Below are 21,267 nucleotides of genomic sequence, written 5' to 3'. Positions count from 1 at the left end.
ATCCAGCCCCTGTCAAGCAGCACCCCCAAGTCCCTTCCTGCTGAGCAGCTCTCCAGCCCCTCTGCCCCCAGCCTGGAGCATTCCAGGGGGTTGTTGGGACCCAAGGGCAGGCCCTGACACTTGGCCTTATTGATCCAGCCTGTCCAGATCCCTCTGCAGAGCCTTCCTGCCCTCCAGCACATCCACACTCACACCCAGATCAGTCAGTCTCCCAAACAGACCATAGTCTGACCACCAGCAGTCCAGGGTGTCAGTTCTGCTGCCCCCTCCTTCCTCCACCCAGAATGGAAAACTCCATCATTTTGGGGTCTCTGTGCCCGTCAGCTCCGACCACCACATCCCCCACCAGTCACAGAATCATGGAATGGTTTGGGTGGGAAGGGACCTTAAAGAGCATCTCAGTCCAACCCCCTGCCATGGGCAGGGACACCTTCCACTACACTCAGAGCTCACAGCCCCATCCAACCTGGTCATGAACACTTCCAGGGGTGGGGCAGCCAGAACTTCTCTGAGCAACCTGTGCCAGGATCTCACTACCATCACAGTCCAGAAATTCTTCCTAATATCCCATCTAACCCTTCCCTCTGTCAGTGTGAAGCCATTCCCCTTGTCCTGTCACTCCAGGCCCTTGTAAATAGTCTATCTCCATCTTTCTTGTTGGCTTCCTTCAGGCACTGCAAGGCCACAATTAGGTCACCCCAAAGCCCTCTCTTCTCCAGCCTCAACAGTGCCAATTCTCTCAGCCTTTCTCCACAGCAGAGCTGCTCCATCCCTCTGATCCTCTTGCTGGTCTCCTCTGGACTCGCTCCAACAGGTCCATGTCCCTCCTGTGCTGGACCCAGAGCTGGAGGCAGCTCTGCAGGGGTGACAACATTACAGCCCAGTGTGTTCCAGCAAGGACACTGTGGAACCTCCTGGAGTAAAGGGGCCATTGTGACACTGTAGGGTCTTCTGGAGCCAAAGGAACCCTGGGACACTGTGGAATATCCTGGAATCAAGGGAGCATTGTGACAATGTGAAAACTCATGGAATTAAGAGGCCATTGTGATAACTGCGAGGCCTCATGGAACCAAAGTAACACTGGGACACTGTGGAAACTCATGGAATCAAGGGACCATTGTGACACTCCAGGACCTCATGAAATCAAAGGAATGCTGGGACACTGTGGAATCTCATGGAACCAAGGGTTCATTGTGCCATGAAGGGCCTCATGGAACCGAGGGAGCCCTGAGACATTTTGGGCCCTCATAGAATCAAGGGACCATTGTGACACTGAGGAACCTCGGGGACTCAGAGGCCACTGTGACACTGTAGGGCCTCATGGAACCAAAGGAACCCTGAGACTTTTCAGAACCTCATGGAATCAAGGGGCCATTGTGACACTGCAGGGCTCATGGAACCAAAGGATTCCTGGGACACTGAGGAATCTCATGGCACCCAGGGACCACTGTGATATGTGGGGCCTCCTAGAACCAAAGGAGTCCTGAGACATTTTGCAAACTCATGGAATCAAGGGTCCATTATCACCCTACAGAGCCTTACAAAGCCAAATGTACCCTGAGACTCTGTGGAACCTCATGGAATCTAGTGGCCATTCCCACCCTCTAAAACCTCTTGGATACTCTCAGGTTCCCATTATTAAGAGACACTGTGGTGGTTTGGGCTGGGCCTTCCTTGGTGACCAGTTTGTAACCAAGGAAGGGTCCAGATTTACCCAGTATTCCCTACGATTTTTATGTAAGCCAGACTATAAGAAGGAAGGAGAAAAGGTGTTCGTTCTCTTTCCTTCCGGCAGCTTGGAGGTGCAGGTCCCCTGCTGTTGAGTCTGCCGTGTTGGGGAGCGAGGCCTGGTTAGGCCTTGTCGACCTTGGGAGGTGGAGGTTGCCGGTGATCGTTCCAGAGTGACTCTCAGTTGTCCAAAGGAGAGTGGTGGGATTTTTCTTTGCTAACTCTTTAGTTACTAGATCTTGGGCTACTAATTGGGATATATATATTTTATTTTGGGTTTTTTCCTTTTCCCTTCTCCCTTCCCTTTCCCTTGTGAAATTGTATATATATTTCAAATTGTATCTAACAGTACATAAGTGTAAATATATTTATATATATCACTTTAGCTGTCTCTCTCTCGTTCCGGTTTTTCTTAGTTGTCTTTTCTCCCTCTTCTCCCTGAGGTTTTGGGGGGCGGGACGGACTTCTTGTGGTAGGGTTTGGAGACTTGGCAGGGAGCCAGCTTCAAACCATATCAGACATTTCTGCCCAAATTCAGCTGCAAAGGAGACCATGTGCCAAAGTCAGCAGTCCAGCTTTGATTTAACAGTAAATATGAGGGAGAGAGAGAGAGAAGGAAATTGTGCAATTCTGTCCTGTGGGCTACTTCCAAAGCTTCACCTCCCTTTTGACCTTGGAATTAAATGCCTTCCTGTTTGCCACCACTGCTTATGTCTTGTGGTGCCTTATGGGATTTTCCTGCTTTGACAGTGTTTTGAGACAGTTCATTGTGCCCTTCAAGTCCTTCCATGTGCACACACACACCACTCTCACCAGTGTCTGGCCCTCCAAAGAACACCAGACCTGATGATTTGTAGCTCCCACTCCAGTGGTTGGCACTTGGAGCTCCCTCCGTACCCAGAGCTCAGAGCTCCCTTGTGCCAGAAAGTTTAAAGAGATTGTGCCTCATTCTGCCAAGACAACCCTTGGAAAAAAGTGTCCCTCTGTGTTTCCTGGGATAAGAGCACTCTATTGTCATCTTCCAAAACCTTGGAGAGGTCCCAGAGATCTCCCAGGAAGGAATTTGGGGCCTCAAGCACATGACCTGTATATAGAGGCTGAGGACTCAGGGGTCAGGGGTGTGAAGATTGAGGACAGTAGAGGAGTAGCCTGAGAGGTCTGGAAGGGGGGTGTGAGAGCTGGTGGAGCTTTTCTTCCTGTCAGAAAACAGCCTAAGAAAGAACTAGTGCCACCAAGGGCAGCTGGGGGGGCCTAGACTGGTGACAAGAAGTCAGAAATTTCCCTCTGAGGTCAGTGTTGTGGTGCAATATGTCACAAAGAAGGAGTCTGGATGAGCCCAAGGCTTTGTGTGTGCAGGAAGAGCCAGGGAGGACACAGAGATGTCAGTGCAGGAAGGTGCCAGCCAGGTGGGGCAGCCGGGGGGATGACGACAGCCTGCAGGGAAAGGGGCAGGGCATGGACACCGTAGGACAGCCTGGGCTGGAGAGGAGACAGGGAGGGGGAGAAGCTGAAAGGCCCTGACACAGCCACCTTCTGCAGGCCTTTGGCCAGGGCTGCTGTCTGTACCCCTGATGCCAGGAGGAGGGGAGTGCCCCTTGCAGCCCTGGGGCCTCATGGCCTCCTTGTCCCTGCTCAGCAGCCTGGCAGGTGCCACCCCATGGTCCTGCCCTTGGCACTGCACATCCCACATCCCAGTGCCCCAGGAAGAGCCCTGAGGAATGAGGCAGGGACAGCATCTGCCTTCCCAGGGGCTGGGGGTCAGGGCTTGGCCCTTTGGATTAAGGAAACAAGTCAAGGTTTGTTCAGCATCAGAGCCACCTTTCCCTTGCTTGTCCATCCTTGTCATCACTGTCTGCAGTTTTCTGCTCTAACTGGAACCTGGGGACATGTTCTCAGTTGTGTCCCTCAGTGAGACTCATTAGCACTAAAGGAAACTTTAGTGTTTCAATCTCACTTTGACTTCTTGAGAAGTTGTTTGAACTTACTCTCAGGGACTGTCTCATGTAAACAACATCAATGTCCCCTGAGGGCCATGAAATGCCTGGGGCTGTTGCTGTGCTGCTGAGCTGGGTCGGGCTCCTGGCACACAGGGAGCTCCTGGCAAGCAAGAAGAGCTTCAAAGAGACAGCTCTGCTGGTGAGCAGCTCCTCTGCACAGCCCAGCAGGGCTGAGGGCACTGCCTGCAGCACCAAGGGCAGGGGAGTGAGACAGAGAGAAGTTAAAGGCTGTCAGACGTAGAATGATGCTGAGACCTCACTGGGGGAGAATTTTTAACAGATCTTGGCACAGGAAGTCTGGTCATGCAGGGCAATGGGACTGCAGCTTTTGGAGGCATCTGGGAAAGCTGGCACTGCCCACCAACTACAGATTCTGTAAGTGCAACTCTGAGAGCATCTGGAGTGCAGAGGAGGAGGACATGCTCAGAGCTCCAGCTCCCTCTCAGAATATTTCCAAGACAAAGATTTTTATAAGGTTAAAGAAATTTCCTGAGATTGTGTTTCCAGTTTCCAACTCTTGAGGAATGGGAGGAATAATTAAGAAAGTATTAATTTTGACAAGTCCCTGAGACATCTGAACTGTGAGTGCTCAGTAGGTCTGTCTGAGCTTCCTAATGTGCTTTCAGCCACTGCTCTGCCTGTGGGCAGCACCAGCATCACCTCTGCTAGACCCATCAGGACTAGTCTGAGCGGTCCTTTTTGCACCTGCAAACGGAATATGACCCCTACCAGTGCAGTCTGTGCTGCTGGGGAAGGAGTTGAGTCTGCTTAAATGCCATCAAAAGGACACTTGGCGGTCTCCCTGAGGTTTCCTTCCAGGATGGAAACCTGTCCATAAACATCTCCTTGTTATGTGAAACCCCTGCACAGTGATGCTAAAACAGAGAAAATGCTGTTGAGTAGGGACCCAGCACTGGAGCTGAAGGAAGATCTCCTAGGAAATCAAAAGGCTGTCTGCGTCTGACATGGGGAGTGTCTGTAGAATACAGCTTTGACTTTGTTTAGATAAGTCCACACTAACTGGCCTCTTACTGTCTTCTTCTCCTGTGTTGGAAACAAACACCCAGAGGCAGCAAATGTCCAACAGCAGCTCCATGGCCCAGTTCCTCCTCCTGGCATTCGCAGACAGGCGGGAGCTGCAGCTCCTGCACTTCTGGCTCTTCCTGGCCATCTCCCTGGCTGCCCTCCTGGCCAACGGCCTCATCCTCAGCGCCGTAGCCTGGGACCACCACCTGCACACCCCCATGGGCTTCTTCCTGCTCAACCTCTCCCTCACAGACCTGGGCTGCATCTGCACCACTGTCCCCAAAGCCATGCACAATTCCCTCCAGAACAACACAACCATCTCCTACATGGGATGTGCTGCACAGCTCTTTTTCTTTTATTTCTTCATGTCAGCAGAGTTTTCTCTCCTCACCATCATGTGCTACGACCGCTACGTTGCCATCTGCAAACCCCTGCACTACGGGACCCTCCTGGGCAGCAGAGCTTGTGCCCACATGGCAGCAGCTGCCTGGGCTATTGGGTTTCTCCATACTCTGCTGCACACAGCCAACACATTTTCCCTACCCCTGTGCCAGGGCAATGCCTTGGGCCAGTTCTTCTGTGAAATCCCTGCCATCCACAAGCTCTCCTGCTCACACTCAGGTTACCTCAGGGAAATATGGCTCATTGTGGTTAGTGCCTGTTTAGTGTTCGGTTGTTTCATTTTCATTGTGTTCTCCTATGTGCAGATCTTCAGGGCTGTGCTGAGGATCCCCTCTCAGCAGGGACAGCACAAAGCCTTTTCCACGTGCCTCCCTCACCTGGCCGTGCTCTCCCTGTTTGTCAGCACTGCCATATTTTCCGACCTGAAGCCCCCCTCCATCTCCTCCCCATCCCTGGACCTTGTGGTGGCAGTTCTGTACTCAGTATTACCTCCAGCACTGAACCCCGTCATCTACAGCCTGAGGAACCAGGAGCTCAAGGATGCCCTGAGGAAAATGATGACTAGATGCTTTTCAAGAGCAATAACCTGCCTGTTTTCTTCTGCACAACACTCATTGTGTAACCATTTACTGGCCCAGCCTGCTTTCTAAAGCTTTTGAGAGTGGTGGTGGGGGCCGTTTCCTACATTTTTTCCTCTTTAAATGTTGTTAACACAGAAATTTATTCTCCATCTCATACCTAATTCACTCTCTCTTTGTTTTGACCCACAATTGTGTAAATGAGGGATCGTTCTCTGTGTGCATTTAAACAAAATAAAAGTTTCTGCAGCAATTTCTTTGTTAAACATCCTGCCTTTGTTATTCTGTACATGAGGAATCACAATCTCTGAGTAGAATAAAGGTCTTGAATTCTTTTTTCCAGATTCTCCCTCCAACAACTTCCCTGAAGCTGGAGGGCAGTGCTTGTGTGCAGAGGAGAAAGGGTAAAGAGTCCTGGTACAGGAGCACTGCCAGGGAGCAGCAGCTCTTGGCCTTTTCAGAGATGCTGTTTTTCCACTGCCTCCCTCTCCTTTCTGCTCCTTGCCCAAGGCCTGAGTGCTCTGGCAGCTCAGTCCCTGCTGTGTGTCAGTCCTGTGACTATGGGCAGGGACAGGCCCTGGGCACTGCTGGGTCAGAGCTGGGCTCCTTAACATCATTTCCATCAGGAAAGGGGATCCCCCTGGGCAGTTCCTGAAGACTTTGTTCTTTTTGAAAGGTTGGTGTAAAGAACAAGGCCAAGGAATAGACTCTCCAGAGTCTCATTGCTTTGCTTGTTTCCCCATTCAGTCCCTGCAGTGAGAGAAGTGACTCACTGGGGTACTTGAGGGACTGAGGGCTGGGTCAGATGTTCTGTGCTGGTGGCCAGTGGCAAATGGTCTCCACGTCACCTGCCTGGGGCTCTGCAGCTTGTGAGGGCTCTGATGGCAGGTGAGGACTTGTCTGTAGGAACTCAGGCAGTGCAGGAGAGCACAGAGGATCTGCAGGGACAGCCTGTCCCATCCAGTCAGCAGGGAATGGAGCACTGGAGCAGAATCCTGCCCAGGGTGGAGTTACCAGAGATCAAGTACTAAATCTGCCTGTGAGCTGGTAAAGGAGAGTTCTGCAACCCCAGGGGATGCAGCAGGAACAGAGAAAGGACTCTGACCAGCGACTTGTCTCACCCGCAGTGAACTCCCCTTGTGCCTCCCCAGTTCAGGGAGGGTTGTACCAGAGCCAGGGCTGGGCTTTCCAGGAGGGTGTCCTGAAGAACTCTCCAGCCCACAGGCTGCATGGAGTGGAGCCCTGCCCTGCCCTTTGTGCCATTGGAAACAGCCCATGGTCCTGCCCAGCCTTGTTCTTGCCTACTGAGCCTTCCAGGACTATGGCAGAGGGTGGAGAGGAGTGATCCCCATCCTGCTGGGTCTGCTCCCCACCCTGACCAGCATGGCCAGTGCAGGCTCAGCCCAGGGTGGCACAGCCCCTCCCTGTGCAGAGCAGCACCTCCAGCTCAGGGCCCTGCAGGGATCCCAGGCTGGGATCTGCAACTGGCCAAGGCAGCCTGGACACACTGACCTGGGCAAAGGGATGTCCCTGGAGAAGATCAAGGCAGCATTTCTGGGCCTGCAGAAAGGAATCCCTGACACAGACAAACCTCTTTCTGCAGCCCCCCTGGGGACAGGCTGCTCTGTCCCTGGGCCAGGACTCTGTGCTGGGCTGGGCAGAGGGGCTGGCACTGAGGGGCACAGTCAGGCTGTGCTGGGCATCTCCTGCAGGTGATACCAGGGCTCCTGCAGTTTCCCTGACCTCCACTTCCTCCTGCCATGCTGAGTGTCCAGCCCCTGAGCTGATGGGGATGCTGAGACTCCTCTGTGTGCCCCAGGAGCTGCTGTGCCCTTCAGAGGGGCTGGGGCTGTGGGGGGAGTGCCCAGAGCTCTGCAGCACCCGGGGCTGGGCACTGCTGTGGGGCCAGACCAGACTGGGCTGCTCCACCAGTTGACCTCTCTAATGAAATCCCTTCTAATTTTCTCCTGAAGAACAATGAGAATATGTGTTGTGTCCTGAGCACTAGACTGGAACTGTGGGATAATAGAAAAGGTTTTCGTGTCAGGGATATTGAGAAGGCTGGGCAGTGTCTCTCACTGGGAGACCTCTCTCAAACACTTGGAAAGGCCAGAGCCATCCCAGAGCTTCCTGGGGGCTTGGCAAAGGCAGACATGGAACCAGTCTGCAAACAGGGCAGCAAGGAGGGTTGGCAGAGTTCCAGACTGCTCAGGCTCAGCAGGGAAGGGGATATGGCAAGTCCTCCTGCAGCCATTGCCAGGTGTTGGAAGGACAAGGCAGGAATTGTAGAACCCCTGTGGGAGGGAATAGAAGGGGATGTTGTGTGCCCAGACTTCAGCAAGCCCTTTGACATGGTCTGCTGGGGTCTCTTAGAGACAGACTGGTGACAGCTGGACTGGACAAGTGAAACATGTGGTGGTGGGGAAGTTGAATGACTGATGAGGGTCAAAAGTCATGGCAAAAATTCCTCTTGGCAGCAACTCCCAGGTGACATCCATCAGGGACGAGTCCTTGACCATTCCTATGGAACACCTTTATTATGTCTCTGGGTGATGGGATGAAATGCACTTTCCACTCCTTTGTGGATGATGCCAAGTTGCAGCAAGTCTGTGAGAAACCTCGTCTAGTTAATGGTGACTTGGACAAAAAATGTGGTCAAGATGAGTGAGTTGGAGAAACTTGTCCTGCCATCAGGTGCCCAGCAAGGCACAAGACAATGAAGAAAAAACTCATGGGTCAGAGGAAAGGAAAATCAAAAGGAGGGAAAAAGACCAAACACAACCAAACCAAACCCAAACAAACACAGAATGACAGAATATGCTGAGGTGGAAGGGACCCACAAGGATCATCCAGTCCAACCCAACTTTTCCATTGCCATCTGCCCCCACCCCAGCAGGCTCTGAAGCAAAGCACGGCTTAGGTCCAGCCCAGCTCTGCTCTGACAGAAAGAACCTGCAGTCAGGGACAGGAAGAGGACAAAGTCTTGTTTAACCAGCCTGAGGAATAATGGGATCAATGACCTCCTCTATCCCTGGGCACTTGAATGACCCTGTAGATCAGGTTTGGTAGCAGGGAGGGGGCTGCAGGTTTCCCTTAGGGAAGAGGAGATCAGGAGTTGACTCTGTGTCAGAGAGAGCCAGTTTCAGGTGGCTCCAAAATGGACCAGCCAGTGCCCAAAGCTGAGTCAAAAACCAATTCCAGAGGCACCTCTGTGATAACCCTTTGGAGAAAGGATAAAATCCAGGGTGCTGTAACCCAGAGAGGAGTGAGAGAAATGGGGGAGAAACAACCCTCCAGGCACCAAGGGAAGTTGAGAAGGAGAAGGAGTGAGAGAGCCTTGGTGGGCACCTGGCAGCCAAAAGCCAACCCCCAGCCCTGAGAGCCACAGCTGAGCCCAACACAAAGCTCCTTTAGGTCTGGAGGTTCTTTGCAGCAGCTTTTTAGCAGAGCTACCAGCTGGGCCATCAAAGGGGATGCTCAGCTGGGTCTGAAACCTGGGTGATCCTTGTCAGCCTTGGCTCTGTAGGAATGAACTACAGAATCCTAAATAGTTTGAATCAGATGGGACCTTTATAGGACATCTAGTCCAATCCCCCCACAATGAAAGTGTTCACGTTCAACTAGATCAGGTTGCTCACAGCCCTTTCTAACCTGGCCTTGAATGTTTCCAAGGGTGGGGCATCTATGACCTCTCTGGGCAACCTGCACCAGTGTTTCACCACCCTCAGTGCAAAAATATTCTTCCTTATATCTAGTTCCAATCTGCTCTTTTTTAGTTGAAAACCATTATCACTTGTCTTACTACAACTAAGTCTGTGCCCATCCTTCTTATAGGTATGATCTCAGGAGCTCCTGACAAGCCTTGACCAAACCAGCTGAGCAATGAAGAGCCCCTGGACTGTCCCAGGGGTGTGGTGAAGTGTCCCTGGACTGGACCATCTGCTCCTGGACCATAAAGGTAGGAACAATCTGGAGTGGAACAGTTGGGAAACACAGGATAATCCCTGTGTCATCCCATGAAAGCCTTGGAACATTCGCTTCCTAAATTGTGGCCCAAATGGAATAGTTTGGATACAATTCCCAAATAGTTTGGAAACTCCAGTCATTCCTGACACCAGGATGGAAATTCAGCAGATAACTAAAGCCAGTCACCTTGGGAGCCCACAACCAGCGGGGCTGAGGGAGGCCCTGGCAGCTCCCCAGCACCTCCCTCTCAGTGGGACACCTCTGGCAGCCTCTCCCAGCTCGGGAACCCTCCAGTTTGCAACACTCCAAAGACCGTCCCTGATGTCCAGGACAATTCTGATCCCCCTCAGCAAACACTCCTCCAGCTGTGACCCTTATCTGTTGGGAAACACAAAGGGATTTGTGGGAGTGTTTCCCTGACAACAAGGAGAATTTGGGAGAGGGACCTTTCCACAGCCAGCTCTTGATGTGTCCACACATCTCTGCCTGGGTGTGGGTGTGAATTGACTGTGGTGTGAATGTTGTTATTGTGAATCTATAATTCAGTCACTGTTAAAATTGTAGCAAGTGCTATTGAATCACTTGATAATTGTTCAATTGGTGAATAATTAAATGCTACTAATGTCTTTTGCCCCCTTGTCTTTGGATCCAAATCCTTTCTGCCCTGACCCTCTTGCATCCCAAGGCTCTGTGTAAATCATTCCCTTTCATAAAAATATATATATTTTTCGTGACATCCACTTTAAAATTTTCCGCTTTAGCTAAACTACAAAACAACTCTAATTAGCTGTAGAAGTCTTGAAGACATGAAGACAATTAAAGGAAGGGAAATAATTTGTTTTTCAGTGTTTCAATGGGCCCTACGGTGTGTTTGGAGTTGCATCAGCTGTCAGTCCAAGATGGGCCATGTCAGAACTGGTGAGGCTGGGGGGTGAGGAGCAAGGTTGATCAGACAGGGTCAGTCTGGATCTCCTGAGGTGACACTCAGCATCAAGATCACTTGGAGAACACCTCTATCACCTCTTCTCTGAACTAAAATATATCCATAACTGAATTAAAAGAAAAAAAATACAAACTTTGAAGACTTGTTTTGAAATTGCCTTGAAGACAGTTAAAGGAAGACAAAGAGATCCTGAGGGATTTCTGGAATTTAATGAGCCCCACGGTGTGTTTGCAGCCCAGCCCATGATCCTGAGGTACTGAGAGAAGATTGAAGCAGCTGCTGAAGAAGTCAGAAGCCAAACTGCAAGTGCCTTGAAGCATTGCTGGGCCCCACTGAGGGCAGGCACTGCCAAAGCCTCCCCAGGGACTCCTTGGAGCAGCTCCTTGGAGGCCAGGAGTGCAGGCAAAGGCTCTGGGCAGGCCCCTGCAATGCTGAGCAAAGCCTGCCTTGGTTTTGTGGAGCACAAAGGCCAAGGCCTGAGCCCCAGGCCCTGGCCCAGCAGATCCTGTCCCTCCCGGCTGGCTCAGGGCTGTTTGGGGGCACTGGGATGGGAGGGGGAGGAACAACAAAGGCCCAAAACTGGGCAACCCCTGCCAGGCTCCTGAGGGAGGGGCGAGGCAGAAACCAAGTGCAGAACCTGCCAGGCAAGTTGCTTGTGGTGGCCTGAGTGGCAGAGGCAGCTGGCAGAGGCAAGGGGACAAAGGCCTGGGTGCCTTTGGGCCTTGCAGCCCTGCCAGAGCCCTTGGCCATCTCTCCTGCAGGCTGTCCTGCCCTGGCCCTGCTGCTGCTCTGGCCTTGCAGGCTGCACACACCCCTCCTGCTTTCCCACCCCCTCCCAGCAGCATTTCTAGACCCTCCCTGATGTCTCTGCACCAGCTCTGGCTGTTGCCATGTGCACTTGGCCTTCTGAACTTGGATCCTGAGCCCCTGTGCCACAGGACATCCCTGCCAGAGCCCAGGCCCTTCTCCTGGGGGTCACTGCAGAGCTGAGCAGATCCAGGTCACCTCCCATTCCTCTGCCAACCCCCTGGGCCTGCTCTGGGCCCTGCAGGTCCTTGCCCTGCTCCCAAGGGCTGTGGGGGTGCTTAATGGTCAGGGCTTGGGGTTTAGAGCTCAGGGTGGGGATTAGGCAGAACTTTGGGAGGTTTGTTGTTCTGCTGGCAGTGTCTGGTTCATGATTAGGGGAAGAGCTTTTTGGGCTGGGTCAGGATTAAAGCTTGGCTTTTCATCCAGGTAATACAGGTTTGGGATTGGGGTGGGCATTAGAGGGTGAATAAGAGTCTGGAGTTCTTGGTTTGGGCTTTTTCTGGTTTGTAATTAGAGCAGTGGATTTCTTTTCAGTGGGAGGACAGCATTTTTGGGTAGTGCTGGGGCTTGAGGTTACAAAGTGCATAAAGGAATGTTTGCACAGTCAGTGTTTCAGCACCTTCAGCGTTCCCTGAATCTGGTTTTACCTCATCAAAATCTTTCCTCTCTCTTGGCCATGCCCCTCTTTCCTTCCCAACCTTCTCAGAACTTTTATCAGGATGGGCTCAGCTTTGTGATAACACGGTGCAACCTCATGGAATCAAGGAGCCACTGTGAAACTGCAGAACCTCATGGAATAATGGGGCCATTGTGACACTGGGGGATCTCATGGAACAAAAGGAATCCAGGGACTTCTTCTCCATACCAGTGTTGGGAAAAGACCTCAGCCTTGAGGAAGTGCCTGGAGGGGAACCCCTTTGCTGCTGGAACTGCTGTTGTGGAGCCCAGCCCTGTCCCAGCAGTGCCCAGGGCCTGTCCCTGCCTGTGCTCACAGGCCTGACCCACAGCAGGACAGTGACTGAGCTGCCAGAGCACTCAGGCCTTGGGCACGGACAGGAAAGGAGAGGGTGGGAGTGCAAAGAGAGCAGCTCTGAACAGTCCCAGTGCTGGTGCTCCCTGGCAGTGCTGGGACTCTTTTCCCCTCCACATCTGCAAACGTGGAAATGCCCTCCAGCTTCAGGGGAGGTCTTGGTAGAAGGATCAGGGAAAAAGAATTTGTGTCCTTTCTTCCACTCAGAGATTGTGATTCCTCATGTACAAACTATCACAGGGAGGATGTTTGACAAATATCTTTCTGCACAAACTTTTATTTTGTTTAAATGCACACAAAGCATGATTCCTGATTTGTATATTTTGTGGGTTAAAAAGAAAAAAGAGATAGTGATTTCTGTATGGGATGACGAATAAAATTTCAGTCTTAATGACATCAGCAGAAGTAAAAAAACAGGGAAATCCCCACCACCACCACGACTATTAAAAGCTTTAGAAGACAGGCTGGGCCCAAAATGAGTTATACAATGAGTGTTCTGCAGAAGAAAAGATGGAGTTTATTGTTTCTCAAAAAACATGTAGTCATCATTTTCCTTATGGCACCCCTGAGCTTCTGGTTCCTGAGGCTGTAGATGAGGGGGTTCAGTGATGGAGGCACCACCGAGTACAGAACTGACACCACCAGGTCAAGGGATGGGGAGGAGATGGAGGGGGGCTTCAGGTAGGCAAATGTGGCAGTACTGAGGAACAGGGAGACCACGATCAGGTGAGGGAGGCAAGTGGAAAAGGCTTTGTGCCGTCCCTGCTGAGAGGGGATCCTCAGTACAGCCCTGAAGATCTGCATATAGGAGAAAAAAATGAAAATGAAACAACTAAATGATAAACTGGCAGTAACCCCAATGAGCCCAATTCCCCTGAGGTAGCCTGAGTGTGAGCAGGAGAGCTTGAGGATGTGTGGGATTTCACAGAAGAACTGGCCCAGGGCATTGCCCTGGCACAGGGGCAGGGAAAATGTACTGGCTGTGTGCAGCAGAGCATTGAGAAAGCCAGTGGCCCAGGCAGCTGCTGCCATGTGGGCACAAGCTCTGCTGCCCAGGAGGGTCCCGTAGTGCAGGGGTTTGCAGATGGCAACGTAGCGGTCGTAGCACATGATGGTGAGGAGGAAATACTCTGCTGAGATGAAAAAGGCAAAGAAAAAGAGCTGTGCAGCACATCCCATGTAGGAGATGGTTGTGGTGTCCCAGAGGGAATTGTGCATGGCTTTGGGGACAGTGGTGCAGATGCAGCCCAGGTCTGTGAGGGAGAGGTTGAGCAGGAAGAAGCCCATGGGGGTGTGCAGGTGGTGGTCACAGGCTACGGCGCTGGGGATGAGGCCGTTGGCCAGGAGGGCAGCCAGGGAGATGGCCAGGAAGAGCCAGAAGTGCAGGAGCTGCAGCTCCCGCCTGTCTGTGAATGCCAGGAGGAGGAACTGGGTGAGGGAGCTGCTGTTGGGCATTTGCTGCTTCTTAGCACAGGGTCTGTTCAAAAAAGGAAAGGACAGGGAACAGTTAAGACAGACCTCTGTGAAAAAGCAACTCCATTTCTAAAAGAAATCGATGTGTCAAATGTCACCAAATGCACTGCCAAGGAGTCAGTTTTGCTCTGCTGCAGTGGGACATGGAATTTTTTGGTAGAGCTCTCACACACACAAGGAATGTCAGATGTAACAGACCTTGAGTACAAAAGTTCCATCTCTACACCCATGACTCAGAAGAGCTGGGGCTGCAGAGCAGAAGCTTAGTCTGTCCTTAGAATAATTGTACCTGTGTTTTTTATTTTTACCATCACACCTGGGGAAGGTTCTTTTCCACTGCAGGAATCCTCATTTCTATGGCCCAGCACACAGTGCCCAGCAGAGCTGCAGGGAAGGGCCCCCAGAGCTGCCTGAACACCCCCTCCCCCAGGCCTTGGGGGCACTTGCCCCCCACTCCCTGCCCAGGGCTCTGCTGCCTGGAGCTGTCCCTGCCAGCAGCTGCTTCCCTGGGCCCAGGGCTGAAAAAGTGACACTGATGCTGTCTATAAGACAGTTTTGATGTCTGATACTCTCAGGTTCAATCCCCTCTAATCTAACAGAGTTCAAGTTTCAGTGTCTCCTCCTGTGCTCAGAGATTCATTTCCCTGTTGCAGTCAGCACCCAGACAACCCAGAGTATAACACTGAAAGAACTGGTTCATTCCCTTTAGGTACCCTCTGTCTGTCTGTGCCTCTTGCAAATACCTTCTGGGAAATTTCCTGCTTTGATCTGGAGCTGTGACCAGCCCTCATCCCTGCAGCACACTTTGGAGATCAGAAGGACTCTGCCCTGCTCTGCCCTCCCAGGAGTTGTTCCTTCCCCACAGCCCTTCTCCCTCAGCCCCGTGGCAGCTCCTTGGCCGGGCTGAGAGCTGAGCCTGGCAGGCAGCAGAGTCCCTGCCCCAGCACACAGAGCCCTGGGGGCAGGACCCTGCTCTGCCCCACAGCCCTGGGCACCCCTGGCTGCACCCCCACCTTCCCACCCCACAGCCAGCCCTGGCACAGGGAACCTTCTGGCCCTGGGCCTCTGATGGGGCAGCAGCAAGTCCTGCTCTGCAGCAGCTTCTCCTGCTGCACCCCAGCAAATCCAGCAGAGCCATCCTGACAGCTCCTGCCACTGCTGCCATTTGGCAGCTGGGAGAGGCACTTGCAGGAACTCACCTGCACTGCTCTGCAGCCACAGCCTGACCGTGGCAAAGGGCTGGCAAGGTTCCTGCCCTGAGCAGCTCTGCCCTGTCCTCCCAGCCCAGGATCCCTTGAACCTCCTGCTCCCTTCTCCCCTCTGCCCTTGCTGCCTGCAGCTCCTGCCCTGCTCTGCCATGTGGCCACTTCCTCTGCACTGCAGCAACTGGGAGAGTCCTGCTGAAAGATCCTGGAAGCTGTGGGATGTGGCAGCTTTAGGAGATGCCTCCAGGAAGGCAAGCTGAACTTTCCTACAGCCAGAGAATTCTTCCTTCAAATCCTGGGAAGGTTTCTCCTGTGGTGAGAGCTCAGTCACCTCCCAGCCCAGGCTGCCTCTCATCTCTCTGCCTTCTCTCCTGTGCCTTGGGTGCTGCAGGCAGTGCCCTCAGCCCTGCTGGGCTGTGCAGAGGAGCTGCTCACCAGCAGAGCTGTCTCTTTCAAGCTCTTCTTGCTTGCCAGGAGCTCCCTGTGTGCCAGGAGCCCAGCCCAGCTCAGCAGCACAGCAACAGCCCCAGGCAGCCCTTTCTCTGCCCCTCTGGGCTCCCTCCAGCTGTCCCTGGGGCTCCAGGGGAACCTGCTGGCACACAGCTGAAGGAAATAATGATGTGCCTTCTCTCAGCTGGGCACAGACACTTCTTTCAGCAGGGTCATTTCTCCAGAGAGACACAGAGTTAAGTTCAAAGGTCCCATCATTAGACACGAAACCCAGACAGAGCCCAGGAGGGATCTCCTTCACCTGCACTGAGGGAAGGGACTCAGCTGAGTCAACAGAGGTGTCTCCTTGTGGCTCTGCAGACCTGGGGCCAGAAGGACACTCAGCTCCCTCCACAGCCTCCATGAGCTGAGATTCCTCCTGCCCCAGTTCATTCCCTCCATGGTCTCTTTTCAGTGATGGACTCAGTGGGGCTTGCTGACATCCTCAGCAACTTGGAGGTTTCCTGATGAATTTTACTTCTCTAGAGTCTTGTTCAGTCTTCAGATCCTCAGTTCAGGAATTCAGTGCCAAAGAGCTCATTGACAATCAAAACATCTTAAGGAGACAAAATCTGGGAATAATTTACTTTTAAGTCTTCCACTCTTTTGAGGTTTATTAGACAGATTTCACAGACACATTCCACAGTCCATTTTCCACCCATAACCAGTGACTCTGAGTTCCTGCATACCCAGCCCCCAGGGACGGTCTCCTTGTCTGCTCATTCCTCCACACTCTCTTCTCAGTGATGGTATCTTAACAAGACAAGCCCTTGGGAGTAATTTACTTGTAAGTCTTCAATTTTTGTGTGATTAATTAGACAGATCTCAGAATTGTACTCCAAGTGAATATCTTGTATTAAAGAAGCAATGAGAAAATATTTCCTTTTTTGTCTCCTGTTTACTTTTTTCCTGTCCATATTTTCCCTTTGCACACAGTGAGTCACACAATGAAGTCACAAGATCTCTCAATCCACAGAGGGAGGAAAAGAGAGAAAATGAATGAAATGCTCTATTGTGCAAAGCTTAAGGCAGGACTAATCCGAACTGTCCTCCCTAACATATTCCTCATATGGACCACAGGGATTTTATCCCCTTCAATGGTACGCAGAGGTTCTTTTTGGGCAGACCCAGTTCAAGTGGTAGAGTTAACTAACAAGGTTTGTGTGATGCCTTAAAGCTTTCCGGATATTTTTTTTTTTTAGCTTTTTGTATATTTTAAAAGTAGTTGTGTAGTAAATGTAGGTGTTAATGTAGCTGTATTATAAGCCACCATTTAGCAGAGTAGTTTACACAGACCCAACCCTATGACCCCATTTGATATTAAATTTTCTAAATTCCTTTAGCCTGTTTAGACTTCTTTGCAAGGTAGAATTGTAGAAAAACATCTCTATTGAACAACATCACACCCTAGGCATGGACAACAAGCCCAGAACTTTGGAGGCGCTCCAAGGACTGTACGTGCTGTGAAGAAGATAAAGATGAGGAAGAAGGGGTCCCAAAGACCCCAAACCCAATTCCCCAAGGGGCGTGTCGGGGGCAGAACCGGGGGGTGGAGAGTTCTGGCATTGGATGGACCATCTTCTAAAACTGTAGAACCATTGCCTGGGAGGGCACGTGTCGTGTGTGTTCCCCTGGGCCTGTGGGCCTGATTAAAGGACCTGTTCTTTTGAGTTGATCTTAGACACTGAATTGGCCTGGAGTTTTATCTCTTGAGCTTACAGGATTAACTAACTAGGTGGCTTTTGCTAAATGCACATCCCAAGGTTTGAAGGTCCCACTGCCCATTGCTTTCAAGGTGGTTTTGAACAGTCCACTCTACCATTCAACTTTCCCAGAGGCTGGTGCCTGACAGGGAATATGATCCATCCACTCCATGCCGAGCTCTCTGGTCCAGGTGTGCACAAGGTTGTTTTGGAAAAGAGTCCTGCTGTCCAACTCCAGTGTTTCTGGAGGGCTGTGTCTCCACAGGACTTGCTTTTCCAGGCCCAGGATGGTGTTCTGGGCAGTGGTGGGAGGCACAGGGGGTGTCTCCTGCCATCCAGGGGTTGTGTCCACCATTGTCAGCACGTAGAGCTTGCCTTGGTGGGTTTGGGGAGTGTGCTGGGATCAATCTGCCAGGCCTGCCCACATCTCTATCTCAGCCATCATCCCCCACCCCACAGGGGCTTTACCCTCTTGGCCTCTTTGATGGCAGCACATGTTTCCCAGTTCTGGAGAACCTGGCAGTTGGTGTCCATGGTTAAATGCAGCCCTGGATCACAAGCCCAGCTGGATGTTGCAGCTCTTGCCTGAGGCCCTGAGGTGTCCTGGGCCCAGCGAGCCAGGAATAATTCCCCCTTGTGTTGCCAGTCCAGCTCTACCTGAGACACTTTCATCTGGTCAGTCCCATCCCCCTGTCCATTGTTGGATGTCACTCAGGAGCCCAACTCTTGGCTCCCTGTGCATCTCCAGGATGGACTTTCACAGCCAACCTCTCGACCCGGGTGGCAGGAGGGCCTACCCTGAGAAGGCCTAAAATGCCATCAGACAATGCCAACAGTGCCAGCTCTCATGCAAGCTGTCTGTGAGATCTGCCAGTTACCGGTGGCACCCTGGGAATGGTTTTGGTGTTGAATGATGCTCAAACCAGCCTGGTTCACCCAACTCCAAACACACATCCTGCTTTTGGAAGTTGGATGGGACAGAGAAGCTGGGAACTGGTCTGTACATTTGTGAGGAGCAGTCAATCCCTTCATCCTATAGAAGTCCAGTCCCCTTTCATCCAGACAGGTTCTTCTAACACAGCCCTTCTTGGGGTAGATGTGTGGAGATTCCTGCCTGGGGTGGGGACGCCCTCCAAGGACACTCCTCAAGGCTGAGCAAAAGAAATCTCCCCACGACCGTTGGTGTGGCTGAGTTCCATCAGATCTCTCCTTAATAATTATTTCTTTTTGGTAGCTTTAATATAATTGTTTCAATAATGGCTTAAATATCATGCACTATTTTATCTTATACTGTAGCATAAGCAGTTTTAGCCTTTGTACTGTGCAATAAATAATTCTGATTTAGATCTTTGGTCTGATCATTTGTAAGAATAAAAGATTCATTTTATATAAATATTCACATTTTGCCAATCATTAAAACCAGTGGCACAAAAGTGGTCCAATCACACTTCTGTAATTCCTTACATTTAATTTGTTGACAAAATCTGAAGCAAAGATTGGATCCCTTATTCCTTGAGGCTCTGCAGTGGGACAATGGCTCCTTGATTCCATGAGGTTGCACTGTTTCCCAGCGTTCTTTGGCTCCCTAAGGCCCTGCAGTGTGACAATGGCCCACTTATTCCATCATTTTCCCCAGTGTCACAATGGACCCTTTGACTCCAGAAGGCCTTGCAGAATCAGAATGGCCCCTGGATTCTGTGAGGTTCCACAGTGTCACAATGGACCCTTGATTCCATGAGATTCCACAATGTCCCATTGGTTCCCTTTGGTTCCAAAAGGTTCTGTGATGTCACACTGGCCCCTTGATTCCCTGACGTTCCACAAAGTCCCGGAGTCCTTTTGATTCCATGAGGTTCCACAGTGTCCCATGTTTCCTTTGGTTCCAGGAGGCCCCAGTGTATTCCAGTGGCCCCTGGATTCCAGGAGATTCCACAGTGTCCTGGGGTTCCCTTGTCTCCCTGAGTTTTGGCAGTGTCCCAGGGTCCCTTTGTTCCCAGGAGGTTCCTTTGTTTCCATCAGGCCCTGCCACGTCCCAGACTCCCTTTGGTTCCATGAGGTGCTGCAGGGTCACAATGTCCCCTTTATTCCATGAGGTTTCTCCATGTCCCAGGGTTCCTTTGGTTCCATGGGATTCCACAGGGCCAAAACTCCCTGGTTCTTATCCTTCCAACATTTGTGGGCCCATTCTATCCCTGCCTGGGATGGAGCCCCATTGTGTTTGTGCAGGAATGGATCCATGGCCATCCTGCCACTGCACCAATTGAATGCTGCACAAACGTCACTGCAGGCCCGACCCTGGATGCAGGAACAGTCTGGGAACTCCAGGCCTGCTCCCATTCAGCAGAGCCAGTCGGGGTCCCAAAGAGCACAAGTGATTGACTGCAACCCCTGCAGTTCTCTGGCATTGCTGGGGACAAATGCAGGAACTGCCAGGAGCTCTGCAGAGCCCTGACAGTGCCACTGCAATCCCAAGCTGCATTGCCCGGGGCAACCCTCAGCACAGCCAAGGCCACAACCCTTCCTGAAAGGTGTCCCTTCTGGGCAGGGCCAGGGGGACAAACCCCTCCATCTGTCCCTGCACATGTTGTGTCCAATTCTCATCCCCCACTTAGGGACAAAGTCAGGCTACATTGGGTGTTTAGCTTTGCATTTGCTTCACTCTTTTGTGCTTCCAACACACACACCCCAGTCTGGGCAGAGTCTGGCCCCCCAAAGAACACAAGACCTGACTATTTGTGGCTCCTGCTGCAAGGATTGGAACTTGGGCCACAACCTGTGCCAGGAGCAGAGAGGTCCCTCCCCACAGAAACTTCTTGGCAGTGGAGTTCTTAAAAAAGCAGGATGGGCTGTGGAGATCAGTGTCAGGGCATGACCTGGGAAGTGTCTTGAGCACCCTCCTGTTTACCATGACCAGCTTTTTCATCCCTTTTCTCTCTGTTTTCTCACACCTGTTCCTTTACAAACCACCATGACCCCACCATTTCCCTTCCTTTGGTTCTTCCCAAGAGATCCCACCACAAGTCTTGCCCAGTCCCCAAATGTGCTTTCTTGTTGCCCATCATAAGACTCACACCCCAAACAGAATCCCCCATCTTCAACTGACAAGGTCATCCTGGGAGGCTCTGCCATTGACCCAATTGGTGAAACTTTCACACAGAGATGCTGGAACTTTATTTGAATTGATTTTTTACCTTTTGGGTTTACAATGGCTTCTCCAAAAACATGGTAATTCCTGTCCTAGCAACAGAAATTCTTTGGAGAAGGAGTTTGGGACTCAAAGAATCACAGAATGATTTGGCTTGGAAGGGAGATAAAAGCTCAGGTGGTCCAAGTCCCTGGACATGGAGAGTGACATCTTCACTAATTGAGGCTGCTCAAAGTTCCTGACCTTGGACAAATCCAGGGATGGGACATCCTCTTCTGTTGCAGTCCTTGCAACATTGGTAACTATTGCTTCATTTTATCCAATAAAGCTCCTCCATTTCAGTTCAAAGCCATTGCCCCATGTTCTGACAATACAGACCTTGGTAAAACATATCCCTGTGACTATCTTAGACCATGTTTTCATCTGCAGACACCTTGGAGAGTGCTCAGAGATGTCCCACGAAGGGGTTTGGAGGTCTCAAATATATGACCGCTCTACAGGGGCGAAGGAGTGTTAGGTTCAGTGGTGTGCAGGCAGAGGACAGCAGAGAAGAACCCTGGGAGTGCTCAAAGAATCGCTTCAGAGAGGGAGGATGCTTTTGTTGTAGCACAAAACAGCATGAGAAAGAAAGAATTAATGCCAAGTGCAGCTGGGGAGGTCCTGAGTGGACATGAGGAAAAAGGAATTTCACACCATGGAAAACACTGGGTTGGAACATGTCACCCAGAAGGAGTCTGGATGAGCCCAAGGCTTTGTGTGTGCAGGAAGAGCCAGG

General features: G+C 51.5%; 2 protein-coding genes across 2 annotated transcripts; one reads left to right on the top strand and one right to left on the bottom strand.

Moving 5' to 3' along the window:
- Window positions 1–4,801: 4,801 nt before the first annotated feature.
- Window positions 4,802–5,803, top strand: LOC112841455 (olfactory receptor 14J1-like). Its single transcript, XM_025896599.2, has one exon. The coding sequence runs from the start codon at window positions 4,802–4,804 to the stop codon at window positions 5,801–5,803; it is 1,002 nt and encodes a 333-aa protein (XP_025752384.2).
- Window positions 5,804–12,957: 7,154 nt separating this feature from the next.
- On the bottom strand, window positions 12,958–13,932 carry LOC115307183 (olfactory receptor 14J1-like). Its single transcript, XM_029958135.1, has one exon. It carries the CDS (start codon window positions 13,930–13,932, stop codon window positions 12,958–12,960), a length of 975 nt encoding a protein of 324 aa, XP_029813995.1.
- Between the last annotated feature and the right edge of the window lie 7,335 nt (window positions 13,933–21,267).

Source organism: Manacus vitellinus, unplaced genomic scaffold (genome assembly GCF_001715985.3).
Source record: "Manacus vitellinus isolate BGI_N305 unplaced genomic scaffold, ASM171598v3 ctg7180002432338_pilon, whole genome shotgun sequence".
NCBI classification, from domain to species: Eukaryota; Metazoa; Chordata; class Aves; order Passeriformes; family Pipridae; genus Manacus; species Manacus vitellinus.
Note: the sequence above shows the minus strand (reverse complement) of the source record. Positions and strands in the feature narration are given on the sequence as shown.